The sequence below is a fragment of the Rana temporaria genome (assembly GCF_905171775.1).
Source record: "Rana temporaria chromosome 13 unlocalized genomic scaffold, aRanTem1.1 scaffold_420_arrow_ctg1, whole genome shotgun sequence".
Taxonomy (NCBI): domain Eukaryota; kingdom Metazoa; phylum Chordata; class Amphibia; order Anura; family Ranidae; genus Rana; species Rana temporaria.
This window is the reverse complement of record NW_024404497.1, coordinates 91,737-111,792: the sequence shown is the minus strand read 5'-3', so window position 1 is coordinate 111,792 and position 20,056 is coordinate 91,737. Positions and strand designations below refer to the sequence as shown.

Genomic DNA, 20,056 nt, shown 5'->3' with positions numbered 1-20,056 from the left:
ACGTCTCTAGTGAGCCCCCCCCCAGGCCTGACGTCTCTAGTGAGCCCCCCCCCAGGCCTGACGTCTCTAGTGAGCCCCCCCCAGGCCTGACGTCTCTAGTGAGCCCCCCCCAGGCCTGACGTCTCTAGTGAGCCCCCCCCCAGGCCTGACGTCTCTAGTGAGCCCCCCCCAGGCCTGACGTCTCTAGTGAGCCCCCCCCCCAGGCCTGACGTCTCTAGTGAGCCCCCCCCCAGGCCTGACGTCTCTAGTGAGCCCCCCCCCAGGCCTGACGTCTCTAGTGAGTCCCCCCCCCCCCCAGGCCTGACGTCTCTAGTGAGCCCCCCCCCAGGCCTGACGTCTCTAGTGAGCCCCCCCCCAGGCCTGACGTCTCTAGTGAGCCCCCCCCCCCCAGGCCTGGCTTATCTAGTGAGCCTCCACCCCAGGCCTGACGTCTCTAGTGAGCCCCCCCCCCCAGGCCTGGCTTATCTAGTGAGCCTCCACCCCAGGCCTGACGTCTCTAGTGAGCCCCCCCAGGCCTGGCTTATCTAGTGAGCCTCCACCCCAGGCCTGACGTCTCTAGTGAGCCCCCGCTCCAGGCCTATCTAGTGAGCCCCCAGGCCTGACATCTCTAGTGAGTCCCCCCCCCCCCAGGCCTGACGTCTCTAGTGAGCCCCCCCAGGCATGTCCTTGTCTAGGAACTTCCACTTACCCATCAGCTGCTCCTGAAGCTTCTTCTTCTCCGGGTTTTCGCCCTCGCTGTCGCTATCACTGCTACAAGACACAGAAAATACCGATCACTGCTACAAGACACAGAAAATACCGATCACTGCTACAAGACACAGAAAATACCGATCACTGCTACAAGACACAGAAAATACCGATCACTGCTACAAGACACAGAAAGTACCGATCCCGCTACAAGACACAGAAAATACCGATCACTGCTACAAGACACAGAAAATACCGATCCCTGCTACAAGACACAGAAAATACCGATCACTGCTACAAGTCACAGAAAATACCGATCACTGCTACAAGACACAGAAAGTACCGATCCCCGCTACAAGACACAGAAAATACCGATCACTGCTACAAGACACAGAAAAAAGAGATAGGACCACCTCCCCCCTTCTATGTACAGAGATAGGACCACCTCCCCCTTCTATGTACAGAGATAGGACCACCTCCCCCCTTCTATGTACAGAGATAGGACCACCTCCCCCCTTCTATGTACAGAGATAGGACCACCTCCCCCTTCTATGTACAGAGATAGGACCACCTCACCCCTTCTATGTACAGAGATAGGACCACCTCACCCCTTCTATGTACAGAGATAGGACCACCTCCCCCCTTCTATGTACAGAGATAAGACCACCTCACCCTTCTATGTACAGAGATAGGACCACCTCACCCTTCTATGTACAGAGATAGGACCACCTCACCCCTTCTATGTACAGAGATAGGACCACCTCACCCCTTCTATGTACAGAGATAGGACCACCTCCCCCCTTCTATGTACAGAGATAGGACCACCTCCCCCCTTCTATGTACAGAGATAGGACCACCTCCCTCCTTCTATGTACAGAGATAGGACCACCTCACCCCTTCTATGTACAGAGATAGGACCACCTCCCCCCTTCTATGTACAGAGATAGGACCACCTCACCCCTTCTATGTACAGAGATAGGACCACCTCCCCCCTTCTATGTACAGAGATAGGACCACCTCCCCCCTTCTATGTACAGAGATAGGACCACCTCCCCCCTTCTATGTACAGAGATAGGACCACCTCCCCCTTCTATGTACAGAGATAGGACCACCTCACCCCTTCTATGTACAGAGATAGGACCACCTCCCCCCCCTTCTATGTACAGAGATAGGACCACCTCACCCCCTTCTATGTACAGAGATAGGACCACCTCCCCCCTTCTATGTACAGAGATAGGACCACCTTACCCCTTCTCATTCTATGTACAGAGATAGGACCACCTCCCCCCTTCTATGTACAGAGATAGGACCACCTCCCCCCTTCTATGTACAGAGATAGGACCACCTCACCCTTCTATGTACAGAGATAGGACCACCTCCCCCTTCTATGTACAGAGATAGGACCACCTCCCCCCTTCTATGTACAGAGATAGGACCACCTCCCCCCTTCTATGTACAGAGATAGGACCACCTCACCCCCCTTCTATGTACAGAGATAGGACCACCTCACCCCTTCTATGTACAGAGATAGAAGGGGGGAGGTGGTCCTATGTACAGAGATAGGACCACCTCACCCCTTCTATGTACAGAGATAGGACCACCTCCCCCCTTCTATGTACAGAGATAGGACCACCTCACCCCTTCTATGTACAGAGATAGGACCACCTCCCCCCTTCTATGTACAGAGATAGGACCACCTCCCCCTTCTATGTACAGAGATAGGACCACCTCCCCCTTCTATGTACAGAGATAGGACCACCTCCCCCCTTCTATGTACAGAGATAGGACCACCTCACCCCTTCTATGTACAGAGATAGGACCACCTCCCCCTTCTATGTACAGAGATAGGACCACCTCACCCCTTCTATGTACAGAGATAGGACCACCTCACCCCTTCTATGTACAGAGATAGGACCACCTCCCCCCTTCTCATTCTATGTACAGAGATAGGACCACCTCCCCCTTCTATGTACAGAGATGGGACCACCTCCCCCTTCTATGTACAGAGATAGGACCACCTCACCCCTTCTCATTCTATGTACAGAGATAGGACCACCTCCCCCCTTCTCATTCTATGTACAGAGATAGGACCACCTCCCCCCTTCTCATTCTATGTACAGAGATAGGACCACCTCCCTCCTTCTATGTACAGAGATAGGACCACCTCCCCCTTCTATGTACAGAGATAGGACCACCTCACCCCTTCTATGTACAGAGACAGGACCACCTCCCCCCTTCTATGTACAGAGACAGGACCACCTCCCCCCTTCTATGTACAGAGATAGGACCACCTCCCCCCTTCTATGTACAGAGATAGGACCACCTCCCCCCTTCTATGTACAGAGATAGGACCACCTCCCCCCTTCTATGTACAGAGATAGGACCACCTCCCCCTTCTATGTACAGAGATAGGACCACCTCACCCTTCTATGTACAGAGATAGGACCACCTCCCCCCTTCTATGTACAGAGATAGGACCACCTCACCCCTTCTATGTACAGAGATAGGACCACCTCCCCCCCTTCTATGTACAGAGATAGGACCACCTCCCCCCTTCTCATTCTATGTACAGAGATAGGACCACCTCCCCCCTTCTCATTCTATGTACAGAGATAGGACCACCTCACCCCTTCTATGTACAGAGATAGGACCACCTCCCCCCCTTCTATGTACAGAGATAGGACCACCTCCCCCCTTCTCATTCTATGTACAGAGATAGGACCACCTCCCCCCTTCTCATTCTATGTACAGAGATAGGACCACCTCCCCCCTTCTATGTACAGAGATAGGACCACCTCCCCCCTTCTATGTACAGAGATAGGACCACCTCACCCCTTCTATGTACAGAGATAAGACCACCTCACCCTTCTATGTACAGAGATAAGACCACCTCACCCCTTCTATGTACAGAGATAGGACCACCTCCCCCTTCTATGTACAGAGATAGGACCACCTCACCCCTTCTATGTACAGAGATAGGACCACCTCCCCCCTTCTATGTACAGAGATAGGACCACCTCACCCCTTCTATGTACAGAGATAGGACCACCTCCCCCCCTTCTATGTACAGAGATAGGACCACCTCCCCCCTTCTATGTACAGAGATAGGACCACCTCACCCCTTCTATGTACAGAGATAGGACCACCTCACCCCTTCTATGTACAGAGATAGGACCACCTCCCCCTTCTATGTACAGAGATAGGACCACCTCACCCCTTCTATGTACAGAGATAGGACCACCTCACCCCTTCTATGTACAGAGATAGGACCACCTCACCCCTTCTCATTCTATGTACAGAGATAGGACCACCTCCCCCTTCTATGTACAGAGATAGGACCACCTCACCCCTTCTATGTACAGAGATAGGACCACCTCACCCCTTCTATGTACAGAGATAGGACCACCTCACCCCTTCTATGTACAGAGATAGGACCACCTCCCCCCTTCTATGTACAGAGATAGGACCACCTCACCCCTTCTCATTCTATGTACAGAGATAGGACCACCTCCCCCCTTCTATGTACAGAGATAGGACCACCTCCCCCCTTCTATGTACAGAGATAGGACCACCTCCCCCCTTCTATGTACAGAGATAGGACCACCTCCCCCCTTCTATGTACAGAGATAGGACCACCTCACCCCTTCTATGTACAGAGATAGGACCACCTCCCCCTTCTATGTACAGAGATAGGACCACCTCCCCCTTCTATGTACAGAGATAGGACCACCTCACCCTTCTATGTACAGAGATAGGACCACCTCCCCCCTTCTATGTACAGAGATAGGACCACCTCCCCCCTTCTATGTACAGAGATAGGACCACCTCCCCCTTCTATGTACAGAGATAGGACCACCTCACCCCTTCTATGTACAGAGATAGGACCACCTCCCCCCTTCTATGTACAGAGATAAGACCACCTCACCCTTCTATGTACAGAGATAAGACCACCTCACCCCTTCTATGTACAGAGATAGGACCACCTCACCCTTCTATGTACAGAGATAGGACCACCTCACCCTTCTATGTACAGAGATAAGACCACCTCACCCCTTCTATGTACAGAGATAGGACCACCTCCCCCCTTCTATGTACAGAGATAGGACCACCTCCCCCCTTCTATGTACAGAGATAGGACCACCTCCCCCTTCTATGTACAGAGATAGGACCACCTCACCCCTTCTATGTACAGAGATAGGACCACCTCCCCCCTTCTATGTACAGAGATAAGACCACCTCACCCTTCTATGTACAGAGATAAGACCACCTCACCCCTTCTATGTACAGAGATAGGACCACCTCACCCTTCTATGTACAGAGATAAGACCACCTCACCCCTTCTATGTACAGAGATAGGACCACCTCCCCCCTTCTATGTACAGAGATAGGACCACCTCCCCCCTTCTATGTACAGAGATAGGACCACCTCCCCCCTTCTATGTACAGAGATAGGACCACCTCCCCCCTTCTATGTACAGAGATAGGACCACCTCCCCCCTTCTATGTACAGAGATAGGACCACCTCCCCCCTTCTATGTACAGAGATAGGACCACCTCACCCTTCTATGTACAGAGATAGGACCACCTCCCCCCTTCTATGTACAGAGATAGGACCACCTCACCCCTTCTATGTACAGAGATAAGACCACCTCCCCCTTCTATGTACAGAGATAGGACCACCTCCCCCCTTCTATGTACAGAGATAGGACCACCTCCCCCCTTCTATGTACAGAGATAGGACCACCTCACCCTTCTATGTACAGAGATAGGACCACCTCACCCCTTCTATGTACAGAGATAGGACCACCTCCCCCCTTCTATGTACAGAGATAGGACCACCTCCCCCCTTCTATGTACAGAGATAGGACCACCTCACCCTTCTATGTACAGAGATAGGACCACCTCCCCCTTCTATGTACAGAGATAGGACCACCTCCCCCCCTTCTATGTACAGAGATAGGACCACCTCCCCCCCTTCTATGTACAGAGATAGGACCACCTCCCCCCTTCTATGTACAGAGATAGGACCACCTCCCCCCTTCTATGTACAGAGATAGGACCACCTCACCCTTCTATGTACAGAGATAGGACCACCTCACCCCTTCTATGTACAGAGATAGGACCACCTCCCCCTTCTATGTACAGAGATAGGACCACCTCCCCCCTTCTATGTACAGAGATAGGACCACCTCACCCCTTCTATGTACAGAGATAGGACCACCTCCCCCCTTCTATGTACAGAGATAGGACCACCTCACCCCTTCTCATTCTATGTACAGAGATAGGACCACCTCCCCCCTTCTATGTACAGAGATAGGACCACCTCCCCCCTTCTATGTACAGAGATAGGACCACCTCCCCCCTTCTATGTACAGAGATAGGACCACCTCACCCTTCTATGTACAGAGATAGGACCACCTCACCCCTTCTATGTACAGAGATAGGACCACCTCCCCCTTCTATGTACAGAGATAGGACCACCTCCCCCCTTCTATGTACAGAGATAGGACCACCTCCCCCCTTCTATGTACAGAGATAGGACCACCTCACCCCCCTTCTATGTACAGAGATAGGACCACCTCCCCCTTCTATGTACAGAGATAGGACCACCTCACCCCTTCTATGTACAGAGATAGGACCACCTCACCCCTTCTATGTACAGAGATAGGACCACCTCACCCTTCTATGTACAGAGATAGGACCACCTCACCCTTCTATGTACAGAGATAGGACCACCTCACCCCTTCTATGTACAGAGATAGGACCACCTCACCCCTTCTATGTACAGAGATAGGACCACCTCACCCCTTCTATGTACAGAGATAGGACCACCTCCCCCCTTCTATGTACAGAGATAGGACCACCTCACCCCCTTCTATGTACAGAGATAGGACCACCTCCCCCCTTCTATGTACAGAGATAGGACCACCTCACCCCTTCTCATTCTGGGACTCCTTGACAGGTTTCTTGCCCTGCTTGTCCTTAGTTTTCAGGTAGTCCTTGAGCTTTTCCGCTCGGTCCAGGTACTGCATGCACTTGGCTCGGATACTTTCCTTCGCCTTGTCACTGTGAGCTTCATCTATTGGCAGAGCAGAAACACATCATTACAAACAGGCAATCTTCCCAATTCTATGTACTACCCAGCTATGCAGTTCCTTCTCGCCCCCCTTGTACCCCTACAATCCTTCCTCAGTCCGAGGGCCTAGGTGCCTATGAGACCCTTATAAGCCCGATTGGTGCTCCTTGTATCCCGACAGTTCTTCACCTAGAGGCCCATATACACACATATATAGCTGGTGGTGAGGGAGTAATGGTGTGGGGGAGGGCCCCCCTGAGTATTGTTGGTGACCATCCCTTTATGACTACAGTGTCCCCATCTTCTGATGGCTCCTCCCAGCAGAATAATAATACACCATGTCACAAATCTCCAATCATCTCACCACTATGAGGTCACCACACTCCCCACATCTCATCCAATAGAGAACCTTTGGGATGTGGTGGAACGGGAGATCGGCATAACGTGATGTTATCATGTCACTATGGAGCAAAATCTGTGAGGAAGGTTTCCAACACCTTGTTGCATCTATTCCACCAAGAATGAAGGCCAAAGAGGTCCAACCCGCTACTAGTAAGGGGGTCCAACCCGCTACTAGCAAGGGGGACCTAATAAAGGAGGTCCAACCCGCTACTAGCAAGGGGGACCTAATAAAGGGGGTCCAACCCGCTACTAGCAAGGGGGACCTAATAAAGGGGGGTCCAACCCTCTACTAGCAAGGGGGACCTAATAAAGGGGGGTCCAACCCTCTACTAGCAAGGGGGACCTAATAAAGGGGGGTCCAACCCTCTACTAGCAAGGGGGACCTAATAAAGGGGGGTCCAACCCTCTACTAGCAAGGGGGACCTAATAATGGGGGGCAAACCCGCTACTAGCAAGGAGGACCTAATAAAGGGGGTCCAACCCTCTACTAGCAAGGGGGACCTAATAAAGGGGGTCCAACCCGCTACTAGCAAGAGGGACCTAATAAAGGGGGTCCAACCCGCTACTAGCAAGGGGGACCTAATAAAGGGGGTCCAACCCGCTACTAGCAAGGGGGACCTAATAAAGGGGGGTCCAACCCTCTACTAGCAAGGGGGACCTAATAAAGGGGGGTCCAACCCTCTACTAGCAAGGGGGACCTAATAAAGGGGGGTCCAACCCTCTACTAGCAAGGGGGACCTAATAATGGGGGGCAAACCCGCTACTAGCAAGGAGGACCTAATAAAGGGGGTCCAACCCTCTACTAGCAAGGGGGACCTAATAAAGGGGGTCCAACCCACTACTGGCAAGGGGGACCTAATAAAGGGGGTCCAACCCGCTACTAGCAAGGGGGACCTAATAAAGGGGGACCAACCCGCTACTAGCAAGGGGGACCTAATAAAGGGGGTCCAACCCTCTACTAGCAAGAGGGACCTAATAAAGGGGGTCCAACACGCTACTAGTAAGGGGGACCAAATAAAGGGGTACCAACCCGCTACTAGCAAGGGGGACCTAATAAAGGGGGTCCAACCCGCTACTAGCAAGGAGGACCTAATAAAGGGGGTCCAACCCGCTACTAGCAAGGGGGACCTAATAAAGAGGGTCCAACCGCCCCTATACTGGCACCATGTAGAGCCGTGCAGGGGACATCTGTCATACTTACACTTGATGGCGTGCAGGAAATACTCCACGGCATGCTGGTATAACCTCAGAGCCTCCTCATAGTTCTTATTCTTGTCCTCCTCTGTGGCTTTGGTCACCAGATCAATGGCTTTCTACAAGACACAAAGAAATGTGAACACGAGGGTTATGCCATTCGCCATTTTGGAAAGAAACATATCATTTGCCTCCATTGTCCCAAATTATAATGGAGGAGATTCACTACAACTGGAGAATCCGGCGCAGCTCTGCATAGAAACCAATCAGCTTCTAACTTCTTCAATAAAACCTGGAAGCTGATTGGCTGCCATGCAGAGCTGCACCAGATGTTTGTAGTGAACCTCCCCCAATAAGCATTAGCTGTATATAAATTTATTTTATTTTTTCTCTTCGGTGGCTACACCACATATCACCTGAGCAAAGGAAAACATTCCATATTCCACGCCCACCTCCGTATCCAGCCAGAAAAGGACCCCCGGGAGAATGACATCATTCAGAGGGAGGCGGGGCTCTACCTGAGGGGGGCAAATCCATCTACAGGCCGGTGTTCTGCCAAAAACTCCAACCATCTCACTTTCAGTGACTCTCCGGCAGCAATAATTTGAGGTTTTCACAGAACACCGGGTATGGAGGAAAAAAGTTGTCGCCACCTTGGAGGCGGCCATGTTGTTGGTTGGTAGCGGGTGGACTAACAATGTCTACTCATTATAGCCTATACACTGCCGGTGTCTTGCCGAAAAAGGTCCCCCGGCAGATTATGCCCCCCCCCCCCCTCAATACTGTGCAGGCGCGGCGCTTGCCTCCTAAAATAGCCGAACATGTAGAGCTGAGAGTCAGCTCTAGACGGCGCCTGCGCACACCAAATTGTGCTACACTTCTGACATCCAGACTCATTCCTTACCATCCCGGTGGACATGGAGGATGATAAAAAAAAAAGAGCCAGGAGGCCGACTGGACACTTACAGCGAGGTCCACGCAGGCGCCGTCTAGAGCTGACTCTCAGGTCTACATGTTCGGAGGCAAGCGCCGCGCCTGCGCAGTATAGGGGGGGGGAATAATCCGCTGGGAGGACACTTATCAACAGAACACTAGTGTGGTGTGAAAACAGCCAACTTGTAGAAATCTCCAATTATTGGAAGTGACGTGGTTGGAGACCACTCCAAGAACACCTTTCCTACGCCGATGATCCGCCGCCCGGGGGCGAGCGCAATTCATATTGAATAGTAACAAATACAAAGAATTCCGCGCTGCCTGAACGGTGAGAAAACATATAAAATGTGACACAATATAAATATAATCAATGATCAGAAAAAGTCTCCGATATGCAAAACTTGGTGAATGTTGAAAACAGTCCAATAAAAATAGAAGTGCCGGAGATCCCACATCACAGATGAAGCAAGGGAAGATGGCCGCCGCCGCCACCCTAGAAGAGGCTGACCGCAAGCAGTGACCCCTAAAGAACGTATCTTCAGAAAGGGTCACCTGATCATGGAATGACCCGCTGCAAAGATCGAATCCTCTGCTGCACACAACGCAAACCGAGCGACCGTACCAAGGGGATGAAGATAATGACCCAAAAGATGCGTCCAGATCTGTATAGACTGGGGAGTGCGCTCTGTGCCAACCGCGCTCTGTGACAACCGTGCTCTGTGCCAACCGCGCTCTGTGACAATCGCGCTCTGTGACAATCGCGCTCTGTGCCAACCGCGCTCTGTGCCAACCGCGCTCTGTGACAATCGCGCTCTGTGCCAACCGCGCTTTGTGACAATCGCACTCTGTGCCAACCGCGCTCTGTGCTCTTCTCTTTTTTCTGAAATTTACCTCATCTGGTTCTACTACCCGGCATGTGACTCCAATTCCCATCACCTGAGTCACAGCAGATAAATATAGTATGACAGTGCGATCACATGACACACCGAGTGATCGGGTGCAGCCTAATCACCGATCACACAGCAGGAAGTCCGAGAAAACCTCCCCCGACTTTCCTCTTCTACAGACCGGAAACCTGAGGAAATCACCGAATCTTTGCCGGTCTCAGCAGACTCCTCCCATCAGTGTGAGGGAGGTGCGGGGAGCAACCAATAAGAGGGCAGAAAACTTCTCCCCCCTCCCCCCCATTCACACTTTACTGATCCACCGATATCCGCCAATCTACCGCCATCCGCTGCTATCCTACAATCTACCGCCAATCCACCGCTATCCGCCAATCTACCGCCATCCTACAATCTACCGCCAATCCACCGCTATCCGCCAATCTACCGCCATCCGCCAATCTACCGCCATCCGCCGCTATCCGCCAATCTACCGCCATCCGCCAATCTACCGCCATCCGCCAATCTACCGCCAATCCACCGCTATCCGCCAATCTACCGCCATCCGCCAATCTACCGCCATCCGCCAATCTACCGCCAATCCACCGCCATCCGCCAATCTACCGCCATCCGCCAATCCACCGCCATCCGCCAACCACCGCTATCCGCCAATCTACCGCCGTCCGCCAAGCTACCGCCTACCGCCGTCCACCAATCTACCGCCGTCCGCCAATCTACCGCCGTCCGCCAATCTACCGCCGTCCGCCAATCTACCGCCGTCCGCCAAGCTACCGCCTACCGCCAACCGCCAATCTACCGCCATCCGCCAATCTACCACCATCCACCGCTATCCGCCAATCTACCGCCATCCGCCGCTATCCGCCAATCTACCGCCATCCGCCGCTATCCGCCAATCTACCGCCATCCGCCGCTATCCGCCAATCTACCGCCATCCGCCAATCTACCGCCAATCCACTGCTATCCGCCAATCTACCGCCATCCGCCAATCTACCGCCATCCGCCAATCTACCGCCAATCCACCGCCATCCGCCAATCTACCGCCATCCGCCAATCTACCGCCATCCGCCAATCTACCGCCAATCCACCAATCTACCGCCATCCGCCAATCCACCGCTATCCGCCAACCACCGCCGTCCGCCAATCTACCGCCGTCCGCCAAGCTACCGCCGTCCGCCAATCTACCGCCGTCCGCCAATCTACCGCCGTCCGCCAAGCTACCGCCAACCGCCAATCTACCACCATCCACCGCTATCCGCCAATCTACCGCCGTCCGCCAAGCTACCGCCTACCGCCGTCCGCCAATCTACCGCCGTCTGCCAAGCTACCGCCTACCGCCGTCCGCCAATCTACCGCCGTCCGCCAAGCTACCGCCTACCGCCATCCGCCAATCTACCGCCATCCGCCAATCTACTGCCATCTACCGCTATCCACCAATCTACCACCATCCACCGCCGTCCGCCAAGCTACCGCCGTCCGCCAATCTACCGCCGTCCGCCAATCTACCGCCGTCCGCCAATCTACCGCCGTCTGCCAATCTACCGCCGTCCGCCAATCTCCTGATCTCGGGTGCGATGCTCTGCAGGCTCCGGTGTAATTATTGGATCTTCACCTTTATATTTGGATTTTCTCTCATATTTCAGGTTGTCAGTAAAAAAATAAAAGTCCGGGGGGGGTCGGCTGCCCAGATCTCCCCCTCCCCCATATCCTGGATCAGGGTGTATACTATACACAGCCCCTCCCCCTCTGTACGGTGTCCCCCTCCCCCACACCTGCAGGGTTGATGTTGTCATTTCATCTCCCGGTCCCGATGTCTACTGAAAAGGCTTCCTCCAGCCCCGGGCCTGTCACTTTACCGGAACCGGAAGTGACGATAGAGTTCAGTCGTGCAGACAGTTGACCGCACTGGTTACCATGACTACTCAAGGACGCCGCCTGAGGATAAGCTGCGTTACCCCAAAGCCGCCACAAGGGGGAGTGATGACGTCAGTGGGTTAGAGCCAGTTCACAGAGCGTAGCAATTGGTTCCCCGTATATGACGTCACATCCCCAGATCTATAAATATCTCTATGGAGCCAATGTTATCATATGTGACCCCTCCCCCTCCTGTATTTGTAGAACACAATCCATGGACGAGGTCAACATAATCCTCACTTAGTGGGACAGTCCTTTCTATAGTCCCCCCCCCCTCCTTCATTGGGGCCCCCGCCCCTCCTTCATTGGGGCCCCCGCCCCTCCTTCATTGGGGCCCCCCTCCTTCATTGGGCCCCCCCACCCCCCTTCATTGGGGCCCCCACCCCCCCCTTCATTGGGCCCCCAGTCCCCCCCTTCATTGGGCCCCCAGTCCCCCCTTCATTGGGTCCCCCGTCCCCTCCTTCATTGGGTCCCCCCACCCCCCTCCTTCATTGGGTCCCCCCACCCCCTCCTTCATTGGGCCCCCCGTCCCCCCTTCATTGGGTCCCCCGTCCCCTCCTTCATTGGGCCCCCCCGTCCCCCCTTCATTGGGTCCCCCCACCCCCCTCCTTCATTGGGTCCCCCCACCCCCTCCTTCATTGGGCCCCCCGTCCCCCCTTCATTGGGTCCCCCGTCCCCTCCTTCATTGGGTCCCCCCACCCCCCTCCTTCATTGGGTCCCCCCCCCTCCTTCATTGGGCCCCCCACCCCCTTCCGTCATTGTGTCCCCCATCCTCTCCTTCATTGGGCCCCCCACCTTCATTGGGTCCCCCCACCCCCCTTCATTGGGTCCCCCGTCCCCTCCTTCATTGGGGCCCCCCACCCCCCCCTTCATTGGGCCCCCCCGTCCCCTCCTTCATTGGGCCCCCCACCACCCCCCTTCATTGGGGCCCCCACCCCCCTTCATTGGGTCCCCCCTTCATTGGGTCCCCCGTCCCCCCCTTCATTGGGTCCCCCATCCCCTCCTTCATTGGGCCCCCTCCTTCATTGGGCCCCCCCACCCCCCTTCATTGGGTCCCCCGTCCCCCCTTCATTGGGCCCCCCCGTCCCCCCTTCATTGGGGCCCCCCACCTCCCTTCATTGGGCCCCCCACCCCCCTTCATTGGGCCCCCCGTCCCCTCCTTCATTGGGTCCCCCCACCACCCCCCTTCATTGGGTCCCCCGTCCCCTCCTTCATTGGGCCCCCCACCCCCCTCCTTCATTGGGCCCCCCCCCACCCCTTCATTGGGTCCCCCGTCCCCCCTTCATTGGGTCCCCCGTCCCCTCCTTCATTGGGCCCCCCACCCCCCTTCATTGGGTCCCCCGTCCCCTCCTTCATTGGGGCCCCCGTCCCCCCTTCATTGGGGCCCCCCACCCCCCTTCATTGGGTCCCCCATCCCCTCCTTCATTGGGCCCCCTCCTTCATTGGGCCCCCTCCACCCCCCTTCATTGGGTCCCCCGTCCCCCCTTCATTGGGCCCCCCCGTCCCCCCTTCATTGGGGCCCCCCACCCCCCTTCATTGGGTCCCCCATCCCCTCCTTCATTGGGCCCCCCACCCCCCTTCATTGGGTCCCCCGTCCCCTCCTTCATTGGGTCCCCCCACCCTCCTTCATTGGGTCCCCCCACCCCCCTCCTTCATTGGGTCCCCCCCCTCCTTCATTGGGCCCCCCACCCCCTTCCGTCATTGTGTCCCCCATCCTCTCCTTCATTGGGCCCCCCACCTTCATTGGGTACCCCCACCCCCCTTCATTGGGTCCCCCGTCCCCTCCTTCATTGGGGCCCCCCACCCCCCTTCATTGGGCCCCCCGTCCCCTCCTTCATTGGGCCCCCCACCACCCCCCTTCATTGGGGCCCCCACCCCCCTTCATTGGGTCCCCCCTTCATTGGGTCCCCCGTCCCCCCCTTCATTGGGTCCCCCCACCCCCCTCCTTCATTGGGTCCCCCCACCCCCCTTCATTGGGTCCCCCGTCCCCCCTTCATTGGGCCCCCCCGTCCCCCCTTCATTGGGTCCCCCCACCCCCCTCCTTCATTGGGCCCCCCCCACCCCTTCATTGGGTCCCCCGTCCCCCCTTCATTGGGTCCCCCGTCCCCTCCTTCATTGGGCCCCCCACCCCCCTTCATTGGGTCCCCCGTCCCCTCCTTCATTGGGGCCCCCGTCCCCCCTTCATTGGGGCCCCCCACCCCCCTTCATTGGGTCCCCCATCCCCTCCTTCATTGGGCCCCCTCCACCCCCCTTCATTGGGTCCCCCGTCCCCCCTTCATTGGGCCCCCCCGTCCCCCCTTCATTGGGGCCCCCCACCCCCCTTCATTGGGTCCCCCATCCCCTCCTTCATTGGGCCCCCCACCCCCCTTCATTGGGTCCCCCGTCCCCTCCTTCATTGGGTCCCCCCACCCTCCTTCATTGGGCCCCCCTTCATTGGGTCCCCCGTCCCCTTCTTCATTGGGGCCCCCCACCCCCCTCCTTCATTGGGGCCCCCCACCCCCTCCTTCATTGGGCCCCCCGTCCCCTCCTTCATTGGGCACCCCACCCCCCTTCATTGGGTCCCCTGTCCCCTCCTTCATTGGGGCCCCCCACCCCTACTTCATTGTCCCTCATTGGGGCCCCGTGTCCCTCTCCTCCTTCATTGTCCCTCATTGGGGCCCCGTGTCCCTCTCCTCCTTCATTGTCCCTCATTGGGGCCCCGTGTCCCTCTCCTCCTCCATTGTCCCTCATTGGGGCCCCGTGTCTCTCTCCTTCTTCATTATCCCTCATTGGGGCCCCGTGTCCACCTATCCTCCTTCATTGTCCCTCATTGGGGCCCCCCATCCCCCTCTCCTCCTTCATTATCCCTCATTGGGGCCCGTGTCCCCCTCTCCTCCTTCATTGTCCCTCATTGGGGCCCCCCATCCCCCTCTCCTCCTTCGTTGTCCCTCATTGGGGCCCGTGTCCCCCTCTCCTCCTTCATTATCCCTAATTGAGGCCCCGTGTCCCCCTCTCCTCCTTCATTGTCCCTAATTGGGGCCCTGTGTCCCCCTCTCCTCCTTCATTGTCCCTCATTGGGGCCCTGTGTCCCCCTCTCCTCCTTCGTTGTCCCTCATTGGGGCCCCCCATCCCCCTCCATTATCCCTAATTGAGGCCCCGTGTCCCCCTCTCCTCCTTCATTATCCCTAATTGAGGCCCTGTGTCCCCCTCTCCTCCTTCATTGTCCCTAATTGGGGCCCTGTGTCCCCCTCTCCTCCTTCATTGTCCCTCATTGGGGCCCTGTGTCCCCCTCTCCTCCTTCGTTGTCCCTCATTGTGGCCCCCCACCCCCCTCTCCTACTTCATTGTCCCTCATTGGGGCCCCCATTACCCTTTCCTCCTTCATTATCCCTAATTGAGGCCCCGTGTCCCCCTCTCCTCCTTCATTGTCCCTAATTGAGGCCCCGTGTCCCCCTCTCCTCCTTCATTGTCCCTAATTGGGGCCCTGTGTCCCCCTCTCCTCCTTCATTGTCCCTCATTGGGGCCCTGTGTCCCCCCTCTCCTCCTTCATTGTCCCTAATTGGGACCCGTGTCCCCCTCTCCTCCTTCGTTGTCCCTCATTGGGGCCCATGTCCACCTCTCCTCCATTGGGGCCCCCATTTCCCTCCCCTCCTTCATTGGGGCCCCCAATCCCCCTCTCCTACTTCATTGTCCCTCATTGGGGCCCCCGTTCCCCTCTCCTACTTCATTATCCCTCATTGGGGCCCGTGTCCCTCTCTCCACCATTGTCCCTCATTGGGATCCCATGTCCCCCTCTCCTCTTTCATTGTCCCTCATTGGGGCCCCATGTCCTCCTCTCCTCCTTCATTATCCCTCATTTGGGGCCCCGTGTCCCTCTCTCCTCCTTCATTGTCCCTCATTTGGGGCCCCATGTCCCTCTCTCCTCCTTCATTGTCCCTCATTGGGCCCTGTATCCCTCTCTCCTCCTTCATTGTCCCTCATTGGGGCCCTGTGCCCTTCTCTCCTACGTTATTGTCCCCCGTGTCCCTCTCCTCCTTCATTGTCCCTCATTGGGGCCTGTGTCCCTCTCCTCCTTCATTGACCCTCATTGGGGCCCCATTCTCTCCTCCTACATTTTCCCTCATTGGGTCCCGTGTCCCCCTCTCCTCCTTCATTATCCCTCATTGGGCCCCGTGTCCCTCTCTCCTCCTTCATTATCCCTCATTGGGCCCCATACCCCTCTCTCCTCCTTCATTGGGCCCCATGCCCCTCTCTCCTCCTTCATTGTCCCTCATTGGGGCCCTGTGTCCCTCTCCCCTCCTTCATTGTCCCCCATGTCCCTCTCTCCTCCTTCATTATCCCTCATTGGGCCCCGTGTCCCTCTCTCCTCCTTCATTATCCCTCATTGGGCCCCATGCCCCTCTCTCCTCCTTCATTGGGCCCCATGCCCCTCTCTCCTCCTTCATTGTCCCTCATTGGGGCCCTGTGTCCCTCTCCCCTCCTTCATTGTCCCCCATGTCCCTCTCTCCTCCTTCATTATCCCTCATTGGGCCCCGTGTCCCTCTCTCCTCCTTCATTATCCCTCATTGGGCCCCATGCCCCTCTCTCCTCCTTCATTGGGCCCCATGCCCCTCTCTCCTCCTTCATTGTCCCTCATTGGGGCCCTGTGTCCCTCTCCCCTCCTTCATTGTCCCCCATGTCCCTCTCTCCTCCTTCATTATCCCTCATTGGGCCCCATGCCCCTCTCTCCTCCTTCATTGGGCCCCATGCCCCTCTCTCCTCCTTCATTGTCCCTCATTGGGGCCCTGTGTCCCTCTCCCCTCCTTCATTGTCCCCCATGTCCCTCTCTCCTCCTACATTGTCCCTCATTGGGTCCCGTGTCCCCCTCTCCTCCTTCATTATCCCTCATTGGGCCCCATGCCCCTCTCTCCTCCTTCATTGGGCCCCATGCCCCTCATTGGGGCCCTGTGTCCCTCTCCCCTCCTTCATTGTCCCCCATGTCCCTCTCTCCTCCTACATTGTCCCTCATTGGGTCCCGTGTCCCCCTCTCCTCCTTCATTATCCCTCATTGGGCCCCATGCCCCTCTCTCCTCCTTCATTGGGCCCCATGCCCCTCTCTCCTCCTTCATTGGGCCCCATGCCCCTCTCTCCTCCTTCATTGTCCCTCATTGGGGCCCTGTGTCCCTCTCCCCTCCCTCATTGTCCCCCATGTCCCTCTCCCCTCCTTCATTGTCCCTCATTGGGTCCCGTGTCCCTCTCTCCTCCTTCATTATCCCTCATTGGGCCCCGTGTCCCTCTCTCCTCCTTCATTATCCCTCATTGGGCCCCATGTCCCTCTCTCCTTCTTCATTGTCTCTTATTGGGCCCCATGCCCCTCTCTCCTCCTTCATTGTCCCTCATTGGGCCCCGTGTCCCTCTCTCCTCCTTCATTATCCCTCATTGGGTCCCGTGTCCCTCTCTCCTCCTTCATTGTCTCTCATTGGGCCCCATGTCCCTCTCTCCTCCTGCAGATCTCTATGGTGGTTCCTCGGGGGTGGGGCAGAGACGAGTGACTTTTGATGGTGATTTGCGGTGTCAGACTCCGCCTCCAATAAAGGAAGTTTGGTGAATTTTGGGGTGTTCCGTACGAATCATCCAGCAAACGTTCCATGACGAGATCCCAACTTCCTGTCCAATCCATAACTGGGGGAGGGGCAGCCTGTCATTGATTGGCTCCCGCTGCAGACACACCCTGATCTGGTTGGGGTGCCTGAACCCCGAGTCACTCAATGGGGAGGCCATTCTGTATCTTTGGATTGGGTTAGAACCCCATAAAGTCTTTGTGTCCCCATGGGGTGGATTCGCCTCCCTGAGGATTGTTGTCACCGGAGCAAGACGTGATTAGAAATATTTGCAAGACGCTCTCCCCTCCCCCCCCGGGGGGCCTCCTAAGCACCCCGACTGACCCCGCCCCCCCGGGGGCGGTCCTGAGCACCGCGACTGACCCCCCGAGGGACCTCCTGAGCACCACGACTGACCCCCGCCCCCCAAATTTCTTCTTCACTGGGAACCCCAATAATATAGAGAACGGTTCTCGGTGGCCCTTCGGGTGACAACCATCGGGGGAGATTTCTTCTCACTCACCCCAAATAATACCGAGACTGCCATAGAAAGGCAAAACTCCGCCTACCATCGCGTCACAGAAAGGCAAAGCTCCGCCTACCATCGCGTCACAGAAAGGCAAAGCTCCGCCTACCATCGCGTCACAGAGAGGCAAAGCTCCGCCTACCATCGCGTCACAGAGAGGCAAAGCTCCGCCTACCATTGCGTCACAGAAAGGCAAAGCTCCGCCTACCATCGCGTCACAGAAAGGCAAAGCTCCGCCTACCATTGCGTCACAGAAAGGCAAAGCTCCGCCTACCATTGCGTCACAGAAAGGCAAAGCTCCGCCTACCATCGCGTCACAGAAGGGCAAAGCTCCGCCTACCATTGCGTCACAGAAAGGCAAAGCTCCGCCTACCATCGCGTCACAGAGAGGCAAAGCTCCGCCTACCATCGCGTCACAGAGAGGCAAAGCTCCGCCTACCATCGCGTCACAGAAAGGCAAAGCTCCGCCTACCATCGCGTCACAGAAAGGCAAAACTCCGCCTACCATCGCGTCACAGAAAGGCAAAGCTCCGCCTACCATCGCGTCACAGAAAGGCAAAGCTCCGCCTACCATCGCGTCACAGAGGCAAAGCTCCGCCTACCATCGCGTCACAGAAAGGCAAAGCTCCGCCTACCATCGCGTCACAGAGAGGCAAAGCTCCGCCTACCATCGCGTCACAGAAAGGCAAAGCTCCGCCTACCATCGCGTCACATAAAGGCAAAGCTCCGCCTACCATCGCGTCACAGAAAGGCAAAACTCCGCCTACCATCGCGTCACAGAAAGGCAAAACTCCGCCTACCATCGTGTCATAGAAAGGCAAAGCTCCGCCTACCATCGCGTCACAGAGAGGCAAAGCTCCGCCTACCATCGCGTCACAGAGAGGCAAAGCTCCGCCTACCATAGAGATTGTGATTGGAGATTGGATAGATTTTCAATCACCGTCTGTCCTGATTGGAAGCTCTCAGGATCGGGGCCGCGGCTTCCTCCTGTATTGCAAATGTAAAGAGCTGTGCAATACAAAGTATTCATACCCCTCTCTAATAATAAGTGCCTGGAAAAAGTATTCATACCCCTCTCTAATAATAAGTGCCTGGAAAAAGTATTCATACCCCTCTATAATAATAAGTGCCTGGAAAAAGTATTCATACCCCTCTATACACAGAGCCTGGAAAAAGTATTCATACCCCTCTATAATAATAAGTGCCTGGAAAAAGTATTCATACCCCTTTATAATAAGAGCCTGGAAAAAGTATTCATACCCCTCTATACACAGAGCCTGGAAAAAGTATTCATACCCTCTATAATAAGAGCCTGGAAAAAGTATTCATACCCCTCTATATACAGAGACAGGAAAAATAATTCATACCCCTCTATAATAAGTGCCTGGAAAAAGTATTCATACCCCTTGAAATTCCCCACATGTTGTCATGTTACATCCAAAAACATAAATGTATTTTATTGGGATTTTATGTGAGACACACAAAGTGTCACATAATTGTGAAGTGGAAGGAAAATGATACAAATAAATCTGTGAAAAGTGTGGGGGGAGGGGCATTTGTATGGCCAATTTGTGGGAAATTTCAAGGGTTATGAAACAGCGTAAAAAGCAAAAAATATACACAAGGATCAGCAGTGATATCACATGACCCATCCGCAGACCCCACATGGTCCAATCCGAAAACATTCTACCTTCATTGACTGATCCGTGCCAAGAGAGCGCCCCCCTGTGTTCCCAATGCAGCAGGGCAGCCATTCAGCACCAGACCCAGAAACTATTACACATCAATGTAGTAATGGGATTTACTACAGAGATCTCCATATCCCACAAGGACCCCCCCCCCCCCCCAGGAACCACGCAGGGACAATG

At 55.6% G+C, this 20,056-nt stretch overlaps 1 protein-coding gene across 1 annotated transcript in view; it reads right to left on the bottom strand.

Moving 5' to 3' along the window:
- VPS4A (vacuolar protein sorting 4 homolog A) overlaps positions 1-12,087 on the bottom strand; it is a gene marked incomplete in the record, with an annotated part of 17,460 nt that extends 5,373 nt beyond the window's left edge. Inside the window, 4 exon segments of the mRNA XM_040334534.1 lie at positions 689-750; positions 6,622-6,766; positions 8,367-8,478; positions 11,964-12,087. Coding sequence (XP_040190468.1) covers positions 689-750; positions 6,622-6,766; positions 8,367-8,478; positions 11,964-11,984 — 340 coding nt within the window.
- Positions 12,088-20,056: the final 7,969 nt, after the last annotated feature.